At 37.2% G+C, this 24,067-nt stretch overlaps 1 protein-coding gene across 5 annotated transcripts in view; it reads right to left on the bottom strand.

The window, feature by feature from the left end:
* FANCC (FA complementation group C) overlaps positions 1–24,067 on the bottom strand; it is a 287,705-nt gene that overhangs the window by 183,896 nt on the left and 79,742 nt on the right. The window contains exons 2-5 of one of the 5 annotated variants that reach the window (XM_082621594.1): positions 14,548–14,681; positions 7,431–7,673; positions 5,679–5,763; positions 186–286 (exon numbers count right to left, since the gene is read on the bottom strand). In XM_082621594.1, the coding sequence (XP_082477720.1) occupies positions 186–286; positions 5,679–5,763; positions 7,431–7,595 (351 nt within the window). In that variant the 5' untranslated portion in view covers positions 7,596–7,673; positions 14,548–14,681. The remainder of the gene's footprint in view (positions 1–185; positions 287–5,678; positions 5,764–7,430; positions 7,674–14,547; positions 14,682–24,067) is intronic. The other 4 variants (XM_082621597.1, XM_082621596.1, XM_082621595.1 and 1 more) reach the window with 4 other exon arrangements.

Here is a 24,067-nt window from a genome sequence, read left to right as displayed (position 1 = left end):
TAGTTCTTGCAGGCATGGGGAAGTTCACCCTGAGGACCTATCTCTTAAGGAATTCACAATCAAACAAAAATGAAATCTCTTGAAAAGCTTTACAAGTTTAACAGTGAAGGATGTGTTTGAAAAAGTTTCTGGACTGTCAAAGCAGCACCTTTACTGAATTCAAAGCAGTATAATGCAAGATTTACTTTTACCCGTGTCCAGGAGTTAAGTTTTGATTCTCCAGAATTCTGTGGATCTTTCTTAATCAGACAACACAAGCACCATATTAGAATTTTTTGGCTTTCATCTGCAAAAAGGAAAACTAAAATGAGTAGGTTTTATCAAATAGAAAGAAAAGATAATCAGTATAAAATTTGTAACATTATATACTAAAGGAAATATATTTATTATATTTTAGGAAAATCACAAACTACTAAGTTCATAGAACAAGCATCCAGGACCATCTGTGAAACTTTGTGGTTTTTTTCCTTCTTGTGGGTTCAGGATCACTTATGCTTAGCCCTTGTGAGGTCAATTCTCTTTCTGTCACAGCAGCAATTTTTAAAGCCAAAAGAGAATGATGGAAAGAACTAAAAGAACTAGCTTTTTTCAAGATCAGTTCTTTATTTTATATTCAAACCATTAGTAATTTCAACCTTTTTAAGGCAATATCACTGCCATAAGCAGTAGTCAATATTTCTGATTTAGTCTAACTGGCCAAAATACCCCCACTTGTTAAAAATAAATTTAACAAAAAGAATTGTTTTAAAATACATTCTTTTTAGTACCAAATGGTTTGGATAAAATAGAAGCCTTTTACATTCTCCTAATTCTTTACTCTAAAATGTAAAACTTTACTAAATATGTGATAACAATGCTGACCTTTGAAATCTATTTGGCTAGAACATCTACTTGGTAAGCCATTGTCTCCTTCCTCCTTTGGTAACTAAGTCCATTCAAGTTGGAGATTCTATAACACAACTGAGAAGCAAAAATGAGACCTAAAAACTGAAGATGTCAGTACCTGAACTAAAGCCAAGCTACTATGGACTTTACCACAAGGCCATGGAGGTGATGCTGAGGAAACCCAGCACCTGGAATCACTCCTCTGCAGAATCACCTGATGCTCTTTACTTTGTTATCTACTGCAATTTCATAAACACAGCATTTCTAAGGGCTTCATTAACAAGAAATAAGGAGAATACAAACTACAGTAAGCTATCTCGGCATTTTCAACCACAAACCAAAAGACCCTGAGAGTAATTTTAAATCCATTTTCCCCCCATAAACTTAGGCTCTCCTAATAACTAACATCTCTGAACAAACTTTATCAGGGGTTATCCTGAGGGATATTCCTATTTTTCCTAGCTTTTATGAGCTCAAATACATCACTGGCTTGCCTGAAATCAGTTCATTGAAAGAATCACATAATTTAACCGCTGGAGATCCTAGGGTTCTTCAGGTTGAACCAATGCCACTATTAAAAATCTGACTTGTACTTTCTATGTTTTAAATATCAGAAGAAATTATAACTATCTGCATGTCACAAGTGTGACAAACACATCTAATGATATGCTTATGTAAGCAGCTTTCCATGTTATACAGAATGCAACCTGATGGGGAGCATTTCCAAAAATCAGACACTCACCACTAAGGAGAAAAAAAACAGAAAATGTTAATTATGGAGTGTAAATCTAAAAGAATCCAAAAGATAGGAGTTTTCCCCAGGTGTTGAGTGACTCTGCACATTTAGTTCAACAGCATATTATTTTTTACTTTTCTCTCAAAAAGAAAAAGAAGAGCAAGAGTAACTTGCCCCCAGCCTTTATTTCTTTGCCCAGAGTCAATGCACTGAAATGCACTGCTAATGAGCTTACTTTGCTTTAGGGATTTAAAGATGCAAGCCATCACCTATTATTCATGAATGCCACCAGCACTGTCTACAGGGGATAGCATCTGTCAGGCTCCTCCCTAGAGGCTCAGACATCGGAGCTGGAGCACTGGGGATCGAAAACTGCATGGGACTCATCATGCAGACAGTCATTAGTGCAAAGCACTCATCTAAAAATGAGTGTAAGGGAAAGGAGTATACCAACATATATTTGCCACCTAATATTTTATTTTTTGATATCTTGAACTGAAAGCTCAAATGAAAGCTAAATTAATTCTTTAAATTAATTCTATAGTTTAAAAGTGTGATGGCAGCATTTTTTTTAGACAATAAATATTTGTTTTAAGCTGCCAAGTTTGGGGGCAAACTCTCACACAGTAATAAAAAGCATGAGGAAAACAGGTTATAGCTATGTGAATCAAGAGCTCAGACCTAGAACCTACCAGCCAGAACACCAAGGAGGTGAAGGCAGTAATTTTATGGAGAGAACACCACTGAATAAAAGGTGTTTTTTCCCTTTCTATTACCTATTTTTTCTCTTCCCTTTGTGGAGTCTTTTAATTTCCAAATCCTTCCTCCTTCCTTATTATCCTTATTTCTGATCCTATTCTCACTTACTTACTTCTTTAAAAACTGTAAAAACTGTTTACTTTTACTGTACTTAAAAAATAATTTCGGGGCTTCCCTGGTGGCGCAGTGGTTGAGGGTCCGCCTGCCGATGCAGGGGACACGGGTTCGTGCCCCGGTCTGGGAGGATCCCACATGCCGCGGAGCGGCTGGGCCCGTGAGCCATGGCCGCTGAGCCTGCGCGTCCGGAGCCTGTGCTGCACAACGGGAGAGGCCACAACAGTGAGAGGCCGACGTACCGCAAAAAAAAAAAAAATAATTTTGATATTACAACACCATAAGAAAAGATCCTTTCCTGGAAGAAAGTGCCCAACTAGTGAAACAACAGTGGCAACACAGGCAAGATTTGATTACTCATGAGTTCTGTGCCTGTCAGTCTCCTCTACGAGCTCAAAACCAAATGCATACCTCAAACAGGAAACTGAAATTTAATGGGCAGTTCGAATGGTAACACAGGCATTTAAACAGAAAGAGATGGAGAATTTGTTTCTGGTTGACAGAGGGGGCCAAAGTAATAGAGATTAGGTGCTAAGGAAAGATCACAGACAGATGCAAGTCTAAATCCACAGGGAAAAATCAGTTCAGCCTCTCACTTTTTTTTTTTTTGCGGTACGCGGGCCTCTCACTGCTGTGGCCTCTCCCGTTGCGGAGCACAGGCTCCAGACGCGCAGGCCCAGCAGCCATGGCTCACGGGCCCAGCCGCTCCGTGGCATGTGGGATCCTACCGGACCGGGGCACGAACCTGTGTCCCCTGCATCGGCAGGCGGACTCTCAACCACTGCGCCACCAGGGAAGCCCTCAACCTCTCACTTTTACAAATAAAGAATCGGAGACCCAGTGAGTTCTGTGGCTTGCCTTAGAAAATCCTATCTCATCTATTTTCCTCCAAGAGTCAGCCCCTGCAAAACCTCCACTGTGAAACTCTCCTTCCCCTCAGCAACTTAGTCAAAGCTCCACAGTACCAACCATCATCCTGACTCTGGCTGATCTCCTTAGGTTTCTTTTTTTCCCTGACTGGAAGCTCCTAGAGGGCAGAAATTGTGAGCCATGTTTTCCTAGGGCTTGATATTAAAAAAAAAAAAAAAATAGTGACTATATACATTCACATGAAGCTGGCTGGTGGTAAAGCCAGGACTGGAACATTTCAACCACAGTGGTACAGTCCATGGGGGCAGATCATTACAACAATATGGGCTTTAGAGGAGTAGGATCCTGGATTTTATTAGTTCTATATTCTGAGAAAAGTGACATATTTAGGCTAATCCATAAATACCTATCCTGCAAGCCTATCAAGAATTCAATTAGACCCACTATGCAATCCATAGAGAATAGTGCTCAGCACAAAGTGAGCAATGCCCCTCATTCTACTTCAATCCTACAACCCAAACTTTCCCACATTTTAACATTTCTGAATTAAGGATGTGTCCCACATCCACTAGGTACACTTAAAGGGCATATTATTTCTTTTTTCTAAAAAGTGGTTATTCAATCCATGAAGTACCTAACAATGAGTGATGCCTTTAAATGCAGGAAATTCAACAGTTTCTTTTCCTTTCTCCTGCCATCAACAGCATTGGCCTAGCTCAATGTTTTTCACACTTTTGGTCACGACCTATAGGTGGATTGTAAAATCAGTTTTGGGTCATGAAAACCATTAAAAAAATGGTATAGTGAATATGAATTGTGCATAATAAAAGCAAGCATTTTTTCATGAAATGTGTGGGTGCATGTGTATAACTGTATGTATGCATATATACACATGTATAGAAAATGTATTTCTGGTCAAAGGTTTTTTGAGAAACACTGGCCTAGCTGAAATATATAAATTTAGGGCAGGTAAGCGTGGCCCTGGTAGGCAAATACAGTGATGGCTTTGCCATTTTAGATTAAGAACTTGAACAAGCTAAGTGGGTAAAGGAGGAAGCGTCAACTTAAGGGGGAAGAGGAAGCAAGAGGCATTAAGTGAAGAGGAAAAGGAATAGAATGAAGATGGGGGTGGAGCCAGCAAGTTTGAGTATATGCAGTGCACCCATGCGTGTATGCTCATGGAACCAAATGCAAATGTTGTCCCTTCCCCACCTAGTTCAAGCTCCTTCTAATGACTTAGAACAGGCTAGGAAAGAGATACTGTATAATTCTCTAAACATCAAAGGGGAATATTCAGATTATTTTTGATTCTACTATCATTATATTATGCAATTAGTCTCTGACTTTAAAAATATGAAAAGTAAATATTACATTAGCTAACAATATAGTCAAATCAAGGCAATAAACCTCCACTATATACCTTCAGATGTGCCTATTCACCCTGTGCTAAGCTCTGGGACAACAAAGAGAACTAAAACCACAGTTCCTGCTCTTGAGAGGCATTCAGTCTTCCAGGGCATCAGACAGGCAAAAACCAACAATTATAAAGCAGTGTAGTAAGTGTTATAATTAAGGGAGATACTGGCAGCTATGCACACACTAAGAAAGGTTCCTAACTCAGCCCTAGCAAGGCTATTTTGAAGAAGATTTGAGGACATGAGATGAGAACAGAGTTCCAGGCAAAAAGAACTGCATGTCGCAGGCCCAGACATCAAGCACTGTTAGTAATTTAAACTGTCTACAATGCATGTGGTATAGCTGTGGAGGATTAAACAGGAAATGAGGCTAGACAGGTAGGCAGGAGGTCAGTGAAGGGACACCTCCCCCGAAGTATCCCCAAATTCCTCTTAACCTTGGGTAAAACCAAACTGTCACCCCTAAATAATGGCAGAGCCATGGCAGGATTCAAACACTGAAGAATTTTACACATGGAAAATGGTGTGTGAGTTAATATGAAATTGCAAAACAAAGAAATTATTTCATTATTATAACCATTTTACACTGAATTAAAAATGAAGTTGTAACAATCATCTGGGAGTTTCTGCCCTCTCATTCAAGGAGTTCTGTTCTCCTACACATCTGCATGTATGTGTTTGTTTGTGTGTGTTTATCTATATACACATACACAAACATATATGGACAACAATAAAGGGTGCCTTCTTTGTAATGGAACAAGGAATACATTTGATAAGTTGTCTCATGAAAAATCAGAGAAAGGCTTATAATTTAAAGTTCTGTGTTTTGTTAAACAATGCAAAGATTAAAATTATCATTAGGAGTTTGTATTTTGAGAGGACATGCTTTGGATTCTTACCATATGCTAAGATAAAAGGATTCCAGCAAGTTTTTGCCAACAGTTGACCAATTGTGGGGAATCTTTCAATAATTGCACTTGAATCCTATAAAAGAAAATTATGTTTTGGTCAGTAAAAGGACACTACGCAACTCAGAAAAGCCTGAACTGCCATTATAGGTTGAGGGAGCTTGAATGTTTCTTGTTTAGCATATATTTTAGAAAAGTAGGGGGAGAAAAAGGTTAGAGAAGATCTTTAGGTAAGTAATTCTAATAAAGTTTAACAAGCAATCACCATACTTCATCCTTAAACCAGGCCACCAAAACTAAGAAGTATAAGTTTAAGTAAAATCAATATTATTGCAGCATTAACTTCATTTTACTCATATTTAAGTCAAGAAAGGCCACTTTATCTAAAAAATAACAAAGACTGCATAATAGTGAAAAAAATATATAGGTGATTAATATCTATATAACACCATATGTTCATCCTGGGGTTTTTTTCTAACATAATAAGAGAAGTTCCTGAGTCAGCTCCAGTAGCACTATCTCAAAGAAGGTTTAGCAGGACAAGAACTCTGGAACTTGTAAAAAGAAATAAAAGCAGCCAAAGCATATAGATACATATCTCTGTTTATTACTATTTTGATTACTATATGCTAAACGACATCATACTTGTCTGCAACGACCTAAAACCTGACACAAAAAATGATCAACCAAATAGAAAACAGCTTAAGATTAAAAAATACACTTGCTGTTGTACACTTGGCCCTTTCCCATTTCTTTACCTTTCAAGAAAGTTAAAAAATAAGACCAAACTGGGCTAACATGCACGTAAGCTGAAATGATAAGCATTTCCTACTGCTGAAGCAATAAATTCCTCACATTTGTCTGAGCATCAAGGTCAGTCCTGGACTTTCTGGAATCACTTTAAGGTCAAGTTACAAAAGTCTCATTGCCAAAAAACAATTTTAAAAGTTAGCATTAGTTGTTCATACAGACAGTGTCTTTTCTTCTACTTTCTAAAGACATGTGAACTCATATTATCACTATGAATTATTCTTCAAATTTCCTACTTGCTTCTTTGATTAAGGAAAGAAAAGTATAACACAAGAACACCTACATTAAATGACAATTTTGCTTTTCATTTTGAAATTAGAAAATAAGTATAAACAAATAATATTTTGATATTATGAAAATACATTAATTCACAAAAATGCCTATTGCAATGAAAATAAGAAATCTTATGTCAAAATGAAAAAATACCAAATTTTGAACACAGTAACTTATACAACAATAGTGAAGACACTCATAATCTTAATATTCACAAGAAAAGTCCACTTAAAATATTTATAAAGAAGAGATCTTAACATTTATCATCTCTTGGTAGAGCCCACTTCAGAATAGGGTTGAGAAAAGAGTAAGCATTTCAGCAAACCCTTCAATATTTAAAAGATACAAAGGCCTTTAAAAGAAACCCAATTATTACCTGACAACAAGTGTCAAAGTCTTGTTTATTTAAAAACAACTTGATTGGTCGGGAAGTCTCATGTGACAATATAACTAATCAAGAAAGAAAAGACTGAAGTCATAATGAATCAGACACTAGGAAACCACATCCCGTCTACAATATTTACAGGTAATTTGTCTGTCTAATCTTTCAATACGTTAGGTCAATACCACAAGTCCCTGGACTGCATTCAGGCTTAATAAAATCTGGTAAAGAGTTCCTGATGTCACAAAATAACCTTATTATTTTGGTCCACTACTCACCATCTCTTTCAAGGATTCATACAACTGCCTCAGGAACTCCTGGAACTGAGGCAGGTGAAGACAGGTGTCTTGTTGGGTTTCCAAAGTGGATGCCTGGTCCCATACGGAAAGCTTCTGCATCCAAAACTGAAAATCAGAAGGAAGGCCTACTGAATCTTGAGCCATCTCAGAAAAAGAGAAAAGGTGATGTACCTTCACAGTGGTTTGTCACACACTGAAGGAAACAGTGAACACACATCAAATCTATAAGAAAGGGGGAAAGAAATGAAACATTTAAAAAAGGATCTTTTATCAATGCCTTCATAACCACTGATGAGTGAAAGGAGGATTACAAGGGACCAAAATAGCATGCCTTCTGTGAAGTCATCTTTGAGTTATTTTAAAATGTGTCACCCAGCTGTATCTCCAATTTTTACCATCTGAACTTTTTATCATGAGTAATATCATTACACTAAAAGTCATTATACCTCCATAGGCACATGCTAATTATGTACAAAAAGCACAGCTGATAATACTTTATATCTTCTTTTTAAGATTGAGCTATTTTTAAATGTTCTGAATATGAAGTTCATTTGAGTATTTTAATGTAATGGGAAATCAAAAACATCCATGGGAGTTTCATAATAGTCTGTGCCTAAGAAATGTTTTTGAAGTTCTTATGTTTTATATGAACTTCTGGCTTCTCATTTAGGTGTAAAAAAAATCTCTATGCATTACTGTCTAATGAATTTTCTTCCTAGTTTCTCAATTCTGAGAAAAAAGTAAAATAATTCATTCCAAATGCACCAATTTGAACAATCTGCTTAATTTAATTAATGACTGCTATATATGCTTGGTCTCCATTCACAAGAAGAAATCATATTTTGGTAAAATAAGATAAGCTCCAATTGTTGAGGAGGTATGCCAGTCCTAAGTGACAGAAAATAAAAACTCACAAACCTGACTTACCACATCTGAAGTACATGTTAAAAAGAATAGTGGAGTTACATGCAGAGTGAGCGAGTACCTCAGGCAGAGATAGGTAAATAAACTCCAGGTGCCTCACCACCATCCCAGCTCCTTGCCATCCACACCCATGGGAAGCATACTGGGCAAAGAAGGGAAGGCTACTTCTCAACAGGTGCAGGCTTTTACAGACTCATAGTTTCCTGGGGCAGGGATAATACTCAGCTATGTAATTTCAAAAGATTACTCTGAAAGTGGTAAGTGAGTTTAAATCTTCAACAGTGATAATTAACAGATAAAGTGCTCCCAATTAAATGCCAATAACATCAACAATGGAGGTTTTCATTGCTAAACAGGAAAATAAGAAAAAAAATAGGAAGATTGTACAATTTTGCTGCAGTGCAAAAAAAATCTAGACCAGGAAGATGAATGTTTTAAAATAGTACTAAAAATTTAGTTTTGAAAAGTACCATAAAATATTTTAAAAGTTTAATTACAGAGGGAATATATGCATACTGTCAAATGGCACATACACAGCCAAAAATCTAGATGTCTGATTCCTCTTTCTCTATCTTCTTCATCCAAGCCACCACCAATACCTGTCAATTCTACCTCTAAAATAAATATACGTGATTTCATTTGACCTCATTCATTTCTTTCCATTTCCACTACTGCCATCCCAATCCCATTCCTGTCCATTTCTTCCCTAGAGTCTTCTATCTGGTCCCACCTATTCATCTCCAGTTCATTTTCTACACTGTCAACAAAAACAACTTTCCCAAATGTAAATCAGACCTAGTACACTCCTGCTTAAAACCCCCTTCAATACGTTCCTTGGAAGGAAATCTCAACCCCCTGCAGAAAAGATAACGGCTCCTTACCAGAGTCTCCAAGGCCTTGTAAAACATAGCTCCAGCACATCCTCCCATGTCCTATGTTGCCTCTCCCCAGCTGACCAGAGTCCACTCCAGGCCTTTCATCTGTTTACCAACACACCAAACCCTCCTTCCAGGCTTTTCTGCGATGCCTCCACAGCTCTGAGCACACCGGTTAATTACCCTGGGCATTTATTTGTTCACTCAGTTATTATTGCCTCTACTGGTACATGCATTCTCTGTCTTCCTTGAATTTAGCCCAGGTCTAGAAAATACTCAATAAATGTTGAATGAGGAAATATTTTTCAAAGTATAGTTCTAAGCTAAATGTTATAACAAAATGCTTTTCCAGGTAGAGCAATTTAATTTTTAAAAGGTAACTCCCCCCAAAAAGAAATTTTGAAGGTATTTTTATGTTACCTATGTAAAACTTAATTATTAATATCCCATTTTATAAATATAGTAATAGCTTACATATTCATATAATTACTATGCTTTTGGCAATATATTAAATACCTTATGCATACTAGCTAATTTGATCCTCACAACAACCCTATGAAATGGGTATGTACTACTATCCTCATTTTACAGAAGCACAGAGAGATTATGCAATTGCCCAAAGAAAGATTATGTAAAAGCCAAAGGAAGTAACTGTTAGTAACTAGCAAAGCTATGGTTGTGGAATCTGAATTCAAAGACTTCAGCTCTAAAGTCCATGCCCTTAAACAAAGAAATAAACTGAAGAAACAAATTGATGAATTTCTAACATGTTTCATATGGCTCTACATGTAAGTCAGTTTAGATATTTAGGGATATCAAATTGAAGAACTTTTTGATGGAAGAGACAAGAAACTATTTTATTTTAACAAAATTACAAACAATCTTTAGTTTAGCAAAGGAAATGCATCTGACTGTTTTAAATGGAAAAAGCTTTAGGGATCATGCAGTGCAGTGGTCCTGGATGCTCTATTTCACAGCCTATCTGGGGAGTGGGGGCAGTGGGAGTAGGGAGATGATAGTGGTTGTGAAACAGGTGGTACCCTGGTTGTGATGGTAGCAGTGGAGGTGCTGCTGGCATTTACTGTCCAAGAGCCAAGGATGCTGAACACACTGCAATGCACTGGGACAGCAGCTCAAAAAGGAAAATGGTCTTCCCCCAAAGGCCAACCAACGATGCCCCTACTGAGAAATGCTGACCTAATCTGCACACTCTGGAATGGGCATCTGTTGGTTTTGCCTGTTTACCATTTGCCATTTTTAGTTATAACACCTTACTTTTCCTTTAGGGAAGTATCTCCCCTATATTCCCCAAGTCTTGGCAGGTCCATTAATCAAGGTACCTATGCCATCAGTCAAGGGGTGAGATGATGATTCAAATTAGGCAAACTAGACTCTCTACTGGGAATCTGAATCTTGAGCAGATTGCCATAAAGGTGGAACTAAGTCATTCAAAGATTCTCTTAGTCTAGATCCCTATGTCATCTCCTTAACAAGGTATGACTTTTCAGCTTTCTCTTTAATTCTGTCAGCTACCCAGAGGCTAATTTTTTTTTTTTTCTTAAATTAACCACTATTGGTTTCTGTGATTTTCAGTAAAAGAACACAGGGCTTCCCTGATGGCGCAGTGGTTGAGAGTCCGCCTACTGATGCAGGGGATACGGGTTTGTGCCCTGGTCTGGGAGGATCCCACATGCCGCGAAGTGGCTGGGCCCGTGAGCCATGGCCGCTGAGCCTGCGCATCCGGGGCCTGTTCTCCGCAACGGGAGAGGCCACAACAGTGAGAGGCCCACATACCACAAAAAACAAAACAAAACAAAAGAACACAAACTGATATAGTCTGATGTTATACAGTATCGGATACAAACTGATACCAGATAGTGGGCTGCAGACAACAGACCTTTGGATAAAGGAGGGGAATTTAGAACTGCTACTGGGCCAAGTCAGGTAAAATGACAGTGAAACTTCTGTTCCTATTAGGGAACTGGAAACCAGAAGTCCATGGAAGAAGAAGGTAATACAGATCAATGAGGCATCACCTCACACAGGGATCCTGAATCATTATACTCTTCTAGTAGGAATGGCCAAATGAAACCACTTGACTATCAAAAAAAAAAATCACATATCTGATGACTTGCAGAGAACCTCACTGCCCAGCTGAGGGGCCAATGGGTCTTAGTCAGTGATATTAGGCTGTCATAAATGTAATCAAATCGTGACTCCAACTCAAGGTGTACTTTTAGATATGAATCCTAACTGGAGCAAATTAACACTACCCTTGGCACACAGAATACAGTTAAGAAGCTGGTAAATGCATTTCTCCATGGCGATAAACTGAGGACATGAGAAAGCAGTTGACTTTCATCTGACTCAAAGATATCAATTCCGGATACAGCACATTACACTGGTCTACCATATTGAAGATATCAGGCTGATCAAAGTAGGAAGATACGGATGCCTTGTTTGTATTCCATATGGTGGGATATAAATCCCATGAACATACAGGGCCTGCCACTTCAGGAAGTGTCCTGTAATCCAATGGTCTGTGGTCTGGTCAGGATATGCCCTTTAAAATGAGGATACACCAGAATCTAGTACCAGTGGTTGCCTCCATTGTGGAGACCTAAGTAGATGGATGATAAGTGCAGGAAAGGAAATGTCCTTTTCTGTACTTTTACTGTACACCTTTTTGCACCTTTTCAATTTAATGCCATGTGTACTAGTTACTGACTCAAAATTAATAATAATAAACAAACAAAAAAGAAAGTGAATGATAAGTGCTATACCTTACACCTGCTAAGAAGCAAAATGCTTGGCTGATACCTCTGGGATTCTGAAGGTCACATATACTACATGGGTTTTAGACCATTTACCTGCTTCTACCCACCTGCCTGGCAAGGAGGAAATGTGGGTAGGCCCAGAGGACTAATCACAATACAGCTAATCTGTCCACACTGAAGTGCTCCGCCACTCAGCTACGATCCAGCAGATCCGACACTCTTAAAAGCCTGTGTGGAAGACCTGGATTCTGGAAAAACCTTAGGGCAGGCCTCAGTGACTGGACTGATCTTCCAAGCCACAAAGCTGGGTGTACCCAGCAGCACTCTATCATCATGTGCAAATTATGCCTGCTTGGTCAAAATGCATGAGTGAGGTTTTTGGATGTTATCTGTATATGTCTTGCTTGCTATGTCACATAATTTTTTAAAATTCCCTTCTCTTTCATTTTCCCCTCTCCTACGACTGCATATATAAAGTATATGATTAGTAGATAAATTTGCTAAAATCTATAATTTACAGATAATAACAAAGATGGGAAAAGGAACTGACATTATCCAGAACCTCTGGACTTCAAGCTAGACGCATTAACCAGGCATTACTTTGAATTACCTCCCTTTTTGGAAGGAAGAGAAAGCTAAATTATGTTAGTGGGAAGTGTTTTAAAAATTCTTTGTATGGAAAGCAATAGGTTTGAATGTCTTGAGTAACCAACAAGAGACAGTGGGCATATCTGTTGTTTTTGCCCGCCTAACACCCTTTTCCTGTTCTTTTAATATACAGTCAGCACTCCCTATCCATAGGTTTTGCATCTGTGGATGGAAAATTTTTTTAATTTCAGAAGGTTCCAAAAAATTTGCCATGCACCCGCTACTATTTACAAAGCATTTACCTTGTATTTACAACTATTTACACAGCATTTACATTGTATTAGGTATTGCAAGTAATCTAGAAATGATGTAAACTATATGGGAGAATGTGTGTAGGTTATATGCAAATATTATGCCACTTTATACAAGGGAATTGAGCAGCTGTGGATTTTGGTATCTGCGGGGTCCTGGAATAAACCCCCTGCAGATATCAAGGGACAACTGTATACGCACCCCACTTATGCTCTGAAGAACTGCCCTTCTTTTCCATATAGTTTTAATGAGACTGGTTTGCCTCCTCAGAAGTGGAAGAGTTACACAAGTCTAACAGATAAAACTAACAGCTAAGGAATACACTATACAAATAAAATGAGTTTATGCCCTTTTTATCTGACATAAACCGTAGACTTTCACCCATTAAGGAGAGTACTTTATGATGATCTCGCTTAAAACACAAATTGTGTGGCACAAGTGAAATTCTTTTTATGATGTTTTCTTTCTTTTTCTTTTTATTTGGTACTGTTCAGTGAGTATTTTTTAGTATTCAAAAAAAAAAAAGTAGGGCTTCCCTGGTGGCGCAGTGGTTGAGAGTCTGCCTGCCGATGCAGGGGACACGGACGGGTTCGTGCCCCGGTCTGGGAAGGTCCCACATGCCGCGGAGCGGCTGGGCCCATGAGCCATGGCCGCTGAGCCTGTGCGTCTGGAGCCTGTGCTCCGCAACGGGAGAGGCCACAACAGTGAGAGGCCTGCGTACCGCAAAAAAAAAAAAAAAAAAAAGTAAACAGCCAAATGAATCCTATGTACCCTTTAAACAGTTCAAACAATTATCAAGATTTTCCATTTTTAAAGCAAATCACAGATACCATATCACTTTACTCAAAATACCTTGATCTGTCTCTTTTTTATAAAGACTTAGAAGAAACTTAACTACAATATCTCTTTCATATCCAATAAAGCCAACAATGCTATCATCTAATAGCCCTTCTATGTTCAAATTTCTTAAAAACTTCCCTTTATATTTGGATCGTTTATATTTGGATCCAAACAAGATCCACACATTGAATGTAGTCAGTACTGATATTTCTCCTTTAATCTGTAACAAAATGATGTAAAAAAAAAAAAAGGCTTCTCTAATCTGTAACAAGTACTCTTCTTTTTTTTTTAACCTCTTCATATCATTTATCCCTGGGAAAAACCAACACATTTGACCTACAGAATCTCTCACACTTGTGCATTTAGCATTTCTTGTGGTGGTCTTTAACATGTTTTGCTCTCTCTTCTATATTGCTTGCAAACTGATAGCTAGACCTAGAGGTTTCATTAGATTCAGGGTTAGTTCTTTTGCAAGAATACTTCATTTGTGGTGTTGTGTTCTTTGAATCAAATCAGAAGTCACATATAATATCGGGTTGTCTCATGTATCATAATGTTGAAACTGATCAGTGGTTTCAGGTATTGTCAAACAAATCCATCCATTATAAAGTTCACCACCACCTTTTCTCTAATGGTTTTAGGATCTTCTGATGATCATTTTAGGTCCATCAGAGGTTGAAAAATAGTGATTTTTCTAATTTTATCCATTCTCCTGCTATTATGATGTTTCCTGACGTATAGAAGTTTTACATTTTTAGGTAGTCAGGTTAACAATCTTACCTTTGGAACTCCAATGTAGGTCTCTCCAATCCTGTGAAATTGCCAAAAGTCTGCTAACTTCTCTCACTTTTAGTAGTACAGGCCTTCTTCTAGGTTCTTGGTCTCTCCCAGCTTCTCAAGAAGTGACAAATGCCCTGAGGTTGAAAAGCTGCTGTAAAATGTCTGCTCAGAACTTTGCACCTCCCTTCATCCCAAGATCTTAACCCCTTGAGTCATGAGTACCTTCATAGTTCTCCAGTATCTTCCAAATATGTTTTATCTGGCTTTTCTAACCACTCTAAATTAGCTGGAGGTAAAGTCTATAATAAGTTCTCTTGATTAACCAGGATAGGTGAGGTAGAAAAAAGTATGATACAGACTATATTTAATGCAAACATACTTTCTTTAAAATTACACCCAATTTCAGTACTATTTCAGACTATATAGTTGAGACCAACCTTCCTGCTGAAAGTTATTCTATAAGGCTACATGAAATATAAAAACATAATTCAAAAATCACCAAAGAAACAGCAAGATAGTTCGGAATTTTCAGAGAAAGATCTTGGCACATAAGGTGGCACAGGCCTAGGGAGGCTTTTCTGATCCTGAAGAGGTAGTTTAAAGACAAAGCAGCAATTCTGACAGCCTTGCTAGAGAGTAAAAGTAGGAGGCCAGGCCTGTCAAAGTGAGGTCTTGGTAAACCACCTCACATTGAGGACTGCACCCACAGAGGTCCACCCTGAGAGTATGGGTGACCCAGAAGTAAACCAGCCTGCATACAGACTACAGCCTAACTATGAAACTGAAACTGAACTAAGGTGGTCCCAGGTTGCTAGTGCTGCTAGGTACCTGCAAGATGCAAACAAAATTCCTCTCTGGAGAAAAATAACATCATCATACCTTTCTAATTATTTCTGAAAATAATTTTTCAAATCCAACAAAATTAAATAATCAAAGACAGGCACACAGGAAGAAAAGAACACATGAACAAGAACCCCAAAACAATGGACAAGAACAACAACAACAAAAAACCCCAAAACAGAGAGGTACTCAAGATAGTTCAAAAACTAGACAAAAACTATAAAGTAACTAAGAGGGTCCCTTATGAAGATGAAAGCCAAAAAATTTCATCAAGGAACTGAAAATTATTTAAAAAATGACCCTGTAGATGAAAAACAAACAAACAAACAAAAAAAGCAGGAATTCTAGAACTAAAAAAAAACTGAAATTAAGAATTCAACAGACAGGTTTAACAGCTAATTAAACACAGTTGAAAAGGGATTTGATAAACTTGGAAGATATATTAGAAGAAACTATCTAGAATTCAACATGGAAAGTAAAAACAGTGGAAAAATACAGAAGAATGGATAAGATACACAGAAATACAGTGAGAAAAAGCTAGAAAACCTATCTTCAATGCAATGAAAGGAAGAAAGGACCAACCTAGAATACTACACCAAGCTAAAATACTCTTCAGGAATAAAGGTAAAATAAAGCCCTTTTGACACACTGAAAGAATCTGTCACCAGTAAACCTGCTCTAAAGGATGCTCTTCAGGAAGATGGAAAATGATTCCAGATGGAAGTCTAGAGATGTCAGAAGAAATGAAAAAATAATAAAAAATGATAAATACATGTGAAATTTTAAATTAACACTTATGATATAAAATAAGAATAGTATTATTGGGGTTTTATACATATATATACTGAAATTAAAATATACAAAACAATAGTACATATGCCAGGAGAATGACAGACGAAAGATTTCTAAAGTCCTTGCATTTTCCAGGAAAAGGAGGATAAAAGTGTTAACATTCGACTTTAACAATTCAAAAAAGCATACCATAATTTCTAGGCTATCTGCTAATGGAAGAATAAAAGACAGTATAGAATCTCCAAGTTATCAGAGGAGAAAAATTCATAGTAAAAAACACTTAACCCCCAAAAGGGCAAGACTGGAGAGAAAAGGAATATAGAATAGACAAAATAAATAAAAAGCACACAATAAGATGGTAGATTTAAACTCAAATATATCAGTAATTATATAATATGCAAATAGATTAAATTCTACAAGTAAAAACCACAGATGATCAGTTTTGAATTTTTTAAAAAGCTAAATGTTGTTACAAAGACACATCTAAAATGTAAGGATGTAGGAATAACAGAGAGGCTAAAAGAAGAATAAGGAAAAAAATGCCATGTTAACCTAACCAAAAGAATCAAATAGAGAGGGTGGGAGGGAGGCGCAAGCAGGAGGGGATATGGGGATATATGTATATATATAACTGATTCACTTTGTTACACAGCAGAAACTAACACAACATTGAAAAGCAATTATACTCCAATAAAGATGTTAAAAAAAGAAAATCAAACAGTTTCAATTTAAACACACTTTGGGGCAAAAAGCATTACTAGAGGTAAACGGAATCACTTCAGAATGATAAAATGTTTAATTTACCAGGAATACATGACAATTTAAGTTTGTATGTACACAATAACATGGGAATGTAGAACAACATATAAAGCTTAAAATATAACACAAAAATTAACATAACTACAATGAAAAATAATAAATTCCAATCATAGCAGGAAATTTTCACACACTTCTCTCGGTAAATCATAGGATAATCAGACAAAAATCCATGAATTACAAGTTTTCCCTCAAAGCACACTCTAAGCTTATGTGTTTATGTACACTAGTAGAATGCTCGTAGCAGTATTATTCATAATAGACCTAAATTGAAAACAATCTATATGCCAATCAAGAGTAGAATAAATAAAATATTCATACAAGGGAATACTATGGAGCAATGAAAATGTAGAAACTACTACTACAGTCATAGAGATGAACTGACAATCACTGGTTGAGAGAAAGAAACCAACCCATAAGAATATATAAGGTATGATTCATTTATATAATGTTCAAAAACAGGTAAAACTAAACTGTAGTGATTACTCCAAAAAAGCCAGGAAATCTGCTACATTTAGAGGAAAGGAAGCAGTATTATTGGGAGGGTATGTGAGAAAGGCTTTCAAGATGCTGGCAATATTCTATTTATTGACCTGGATGGCAGTTACATATGTATTAATGTTTTAATAATTTATTAAAGTGTAAATCATGTTTATGTACTTTTCTACATGTATTATTTCTACAACTACAGAAAAATTGTTTTAACTTCTAGCTACATATTTGCCATACAGATATCACCCCAAAGGTAAGGAAAAAAAGAAAACATAGTATAGTTTGTAAATGCGAATCAAGACATAAAGTACTTGATGAACATAATAAAAGGTTTTAAATTGTTGAAATAGTCTGCATTTTCTATTTTTTAGTTCAGTTCTCTGTTTGAAAAAATTAAAACCACCAGAATTGGCCAGGGATACAGTTCCAGCGCTTGCTTCCTCTTCTTTATTCCTGTCCTCAAAATGTCCCCATTTTCCCAATCCTGGCTCTGAGGAAGAGAAAATCAACAGCCTTCTCCCTCCATCTCCCTTCCCTTAGCTATATGGCTACTGCTTTGCCCTGTGAGGGCCATTGCCACAAGAAGGGAGAGACGTCCAATCTACTACGCAGGGGAGGATAACTGGTGAGAGCATGAGGTGGTCTGTGCTCATGTATGAGGCAGTGTCCATGTATCTCAAAAAAAAAGAGAGAGAGAAATGCATGCCTTGTAAAATGGGGATGATTCTTCAGATTCATAGTGATTTCAACTTTTTTCACAAATGCACTGATTTTTTATACCAGTTAATCTGCACACTTACTACACAACTGAGAATTAACTATACTTTTGATTGATACCACATCTTTTGATTGGTACAAAAATCCTTGATACTGCCCTGAATGTAAATCCTTGGCTTTCTTATGATCCTGCTGAGTGTATAGGCCCTCACATGGATGTCTATGCCTATATTCATTTCATACAAACAACTAAAGAAATATTGTTTAGCATCTTTTATTTAAGAGCATAAAAGAAAGGTGGATGCTCAATGACATCTTTCCTCAAAACTCAAGATTTTAACAAGTATGTTGTGCACGCACACACACACACATATATACTAATGTATACTAACGTAGCAAAAGCAAAGGGCATGGAAAGTTAGAAGGAAATCCCCTTTTTCATTTCTTGAATATTTCTCTTTTAGCACATTTACACAGGTTCCTAAGGAATCAAACCATGTTTTCACCTTCTCCACATACAGAGACTAAAAATAACAGAAATTGCTACTCTCCTCAGTATATATATCCAAAAGAAAATAAAATGACCTTCAGAAATTCTCATGAAGAGTGAACTAAAGGGAAAGTCCTATGAGCAGAGAGACCTAGACACCTGAATGGAAACGACTGTTCTGTGAAAGATTCCCATGTGCTTGTTCATGTCCCTGTTTCCTGCTGATCAGAGGAAAGCAGGAGGTGGGAGGGGGAGGAGTAAAGTGGCAAGGGAAACCAGCTATGGGGTCCAGCAAACACCTGAGATACTGAAAAGAGCCAGGGTCAAAATGGTGTCAGGTTGGGATCACTGCATTTGCCCTTCCCCTCTCATCTATAAATTGGTCAAAAGTTACTTTGTTGCTTGCCAAGTACTATTCTATGAACTCAAATCACATGGCACAAAGATACACTATTGCATACCCTCAATACCCTCAATGTCTATGACGGTTCATACTCAGACTCAAAGTACAGCAGGTGAGAGAGAAGTAATACTTCAGGGCTAAAAGATTCCCCCATTTTGGTTGACTTCTGTTCTTTAGTAAAAGGATATATTCAAAAGCTTCATAGAAATGTCGACACAAGGTATATGGATTTCACCAGGCACAATTCATTAGAGTCGAAGAAGGAAATAAAAGCATCAAAAAACACTTAACGTACTGTCTGAAGAAAGATGACAAAAAGTGAAGAAACAACTGGGAGACAGACTGGAACAAAGTGTCCTAATTCATTAAAAACAAAAACACTTCCCTTAATTTAGAAATCAAGAGGTTTAAGAACCTGGCAAGGGACAGCCCTAGGCCAGTGGTTCTCAAATTATCTTTCAGAAAGCAAAGTGGGCTCCTAAAGTTCTATGTTAACACCTGAGCATTTAAGCAGCCCCGACTTCAAAGAGCCACAAGCAGGGCTGCACAGTATGTCCAGTCTACCACAGTGCTAGGACCAGTGACCAGTAATGACATGAGCAATTTCAGCCTCTTGCTTAACATTATATGACATTATTTCCCCTCCTAAGTTACTATGTTTCAGGATGGAAAAATAAACATTCTATAATTTAACCTGATATTCTGGTCCTCCATTTGCATTACTGTTGGTTGAATGATACTTTCACATCTCAAATGGTGGTTCCATCTAGAAACATCTTAGAACTCAATCTTTTAAAGATTTTCTGAAAAGTCTAAAAAGAATCCCTACCCAGCTGATATGATGAAGAATCTGGTACCTTTAAAGTTCGGTCAAAGGATACAATTGCCATGGATGAAAGAAAAAATATTTTAAAAATCATTTAGCCTTAATCATCGTTTTCTTTCATGGCAAATATGAGGTAATCTATAAAGCCATGTATGCAAATAAGAGTAGCCAGTGCCACATTTTGAATAGTGTGAGAAATTCTAAAGCAGTTACTGTAAATTAATCATGAGCAATGAAGTAATTACCAAGGTCCTACCATCTATACCCTCTAAACCAGTGCAGTGTGTAACACCTAGGATAACAAACGTGAAAATAACAACAACAGTGATATAGAGCTTTAAAGCTCTTTTAAAAATCATTTAGCAAAATGAAACCTTGTGTAAAAGTTCTACATACAAAATGGACAGACCCATGCAAATCATGTACCTGATAAGGGATTAATATCCAGAATATACAAAGAACTATAACTCAATGATAAAAAAACAAATGACCCAGTTTTTAAAAAATGGGAAAGGGGCTTGACCAGACATCTCTCCAAAGATATACAAATGGCCAATAAACATATAAAAAGAAGTTCAACATCACTAACCATTAGTGAAATGCAAATCAAAACCACAATGAGATACTACTTTATACCCACTAGAATGGTTATCATCAGAAAACACAAGAAACTACTACTACAAAGCTACGTTAGTCAAAACAGTATGGTACTCCTACAAAAACAGAACTATAGGTCAACAGAACAGGATAGAAAGCCCAGAAATAAACCCACACACCTATGGTCAATTAATCTATGCAAAAGGAGGCAAGACTAGACAATGGAGAAAAGACAGTCTCTTCAGTAAGTGGTGCTAGGAAAACTGGAGAGCTACATGTAGAAGAATGAAACTAGAACATCTTCTAACACCATACACAAAAATAAACTCAAAATAGATTAAAAACCTAAATGTAAGACCAGATACTATAAAACTCTTAGAGGAAAACATAGGCAGAACACTCTTTGACATAAATTACAGCAATATCTTTTTGAATCTACCTCCTAGAGTAGTGAAAATAAAAACAAAAATAAACAAATGGGACCTAATGAAACTTAAAAGCTTTTACACATCAGAGGAAACCACAAACAAAACAAAAAGACAACCCACACAATGAAAGAAAATATTTGCCAAACGAAGCAACCAACAAGGGCTTAATCTTCAAAATATATAAGCAGCTCATACAGCTCAACATCAAAAAAAAAACAAACAACCCAATCAAAGGATGGGCAGAAGATCTAAATAAACATTTGTCCAAAGAAGAAATACAGATGGCCAAAAAGCACATGAAAAGATGCTCAACATCACTAATTATTATAGAAATGCAAATCAAAACTTCAATCAGGTATCACCTCACACTGGTCAGAATGGCCATCATCAAAAAGTCTACAAACAATAAATGCTGGAGAGGGTGTGAAGAAAAGGGAACCCTCCTACACTGTTGGTGGGAATGTAAACTGGTACAACCATTATGGAGAACGGTATAGAGTTTCCTTAAAATACTAAAATAGAACTACCATATGATCCAGCAATCCCAATCCTGGGCATATATCCAGAGAAAACCGTAATTCAAAGAGATACATGCACCCCAATGTTCACAGCAGCATTATTTACAACAGCCAAGACATGGAAGCAACCTAAATGTCCATCGAGAGATGAATGGATAAAGAAGATGTGATATATATATATATAATGGAATATTACTCAGGCATAAAAAATGAAATAATGCCATTTGAAGCAACATGGATGGACCTGGAGATTATCATACTAAGTGAAGTAAGTCACTTATATGTGAAATCTAAAAAATTAAAAATGAACTTATTTACAAAACAGAAACAAACTCACAGACTTCAAAAACAAACCATGGGGCTGCATGGTTACCAAAGGGGAAACGTCTGGGGAGGGATAAATTAGGAGTTTGGGATTAACATATACACACTACTATATATAAAATAGATAATCAACAAGGACCTACTCTGTATGGCTCAGGGAACTCTACCCAATATTCTGTAACAACTACATGGGCAAATAATCTAAAAGAGAATGGATATATGTATATGTATAAATGAATCACTTCGCTGTATGCCTGAAACTAACACAACATTGTAAATCAGCTATACTTGAATATAAAATAAAAATTAAATTTAAAAAATAAATAAAACTAAAGCAGATTTTGGATAAGCTGAATCTATGGCTTTCTTTGAGGGAGTTTTGGACCTAAGTGCTTGAGTTTCACCATTTAACACTGGTATGGGATATGTGACATCTTGGCCTTGAGTGGGGCAGGGAATCAGAACTGAGATGCCTACATGAAGGCTGTAACCCTTGAAGAGATACACCCTCAATAAAAAGGCAGATTAGTGAAAAACTGATTCACCAGCCTTGAGAAAAACAAAGCCTGTCCTAGTCTAGGCTCTGAAGTAGAAAAAACTTCCCTGTGAATATCTATGGGACAATATTTGGGGTTCGAATTTACCTTACCCACATAATCACGGAAATCCAACACCAAGAAATTAACATACAAATGATCCTGGAGGAAGGATACCTCTGTAATATCTGGCAGAAGCAAATATAAAAGTTCTCCAGACTTGTGGTTTCTAAGGGGGAAGGGAAGTGGGGGAGGGGTGGGTTGGGAGTTTGGGATTAGCAGATGCAAACTATTATATATAGAATGGATAAACAACAAGATCCTACTGTAGAACACAGGGAACTATATTCAGTATCCTGTGATAAACCATAATGAAAAGAATATGAAAAAGAATGTATACATATGTATAACTGAATCATTTTGTGGTACAGGAGAAATTAACACAACACTGTAAATCAACTCTACTTGAATAAAATTTTTTAAGTATTTAAAAAAAGAAGCTCAACATCACTAATCATTAGGGAAATGCAAATCAAAGCCACAAAGAGATACTACTTTATACCCATTAGGCTGGCTATCATCAAAAACACAAAAAATAGCAAGTGTTGGTGAGGATGTGGAGAAACTGGAACCTCAACTGCTGGTGGGAATGCAAAAGAGTGTAGCTACTGTGGAAAATGGTATGGTGGTTCCTTTAAAATAATTAAACATTGAATTATCATATGATACACTTCTATGTACATACCCCAAATAATTGAAAGTTGGGCTTCCCTAGTGGCACAGTGATTAAGAATCCACCTGCCAACGCAGGGGACATGGGTTTGAGCCCTGGTCTGGGAAGATCCCATATGCAGTGGAGCAACTAAGCCCACGTGCCGCAACTACTGAGACTGCGCTCTAGGGCCCACAAGCCACAACTACTGAGGCCCGTGTGCCCTAGAGCCCATGCTCTGCAACAAGAGAAGCCACCACAATGAGAAGCCCGCATGCCATAACGAAGAGTAGCGCCCACTCGCCGCAACTAGAGAAAGCCTGCACACAGCAACAAAGACCCAACGCAGCCAAAAATAAATAAATAAATAAACAAATAAAAGAAAGTAGGGACTCAAACAGATAATTTGTTTCCCCATATTCATAGCAGCATTCACAGTAGCCAAAAGGTAGAAACAACCCAAATGTTCATCAACAGATGGATGGATAAACACAATGAATATATGCAGACAGTGGAATATTACTCAGTCATGAAAAGGAAGGAAATTCTGATACATGGATGAACCTTGAAAACGTTATGCTAAGAGGGATAAGCCAGACACAAAAGGACAAATACTGTATGATTCCACTGATAGGAGATACCTAGAATGGTCAAAACTCAGAGGCAGAAAATACAATGGTGGTTGTCAGCGGCTGGGAGAAATGGAGGAGGTGGGGATATATTGTTTAACGGGTAAAAAGTTTCAGTTGGGAAAATGAAAAAGTTCTGGAGGTGAACAGTGGTGATGGTTGCACAAGAATGTGAATGTAATAATGCCACTTAACTGTACACTTTTTAAAAATGGTTAAAATGGTAAATTTTATGGTATGTATATTTTACCACAATCAAAAAAGAAAGGATAGACCTGGGTGGAGTGGCTCCAGTCAAAGCAGAGGCAGGACCTGGAGCACACCCTGGGTCTCAGCCATGCCCTCCCTGCCAAAGCCCCCTCCTCATAATAGTTCTATAAACACTGCTGGTGGCCCATCC

This window comes from Mesoplodon mirus (assembly GCF_964341445.2).
Source record: "Mesoplodon mirus genome assembly, chromosome: 1".
Classification (NCBI taxonomy): domain Eukaryota; kingdom Metazoa; phylum Chordata; class Mammalia; order Artiodactyla; family Ziphiidae; genus Mesoplodon; species Mesoplodon mirus.
Note: the sequence above shows the minus strand (reverse complement) of the source record. Positions and strands in the feature narration are given on the sequence as shown.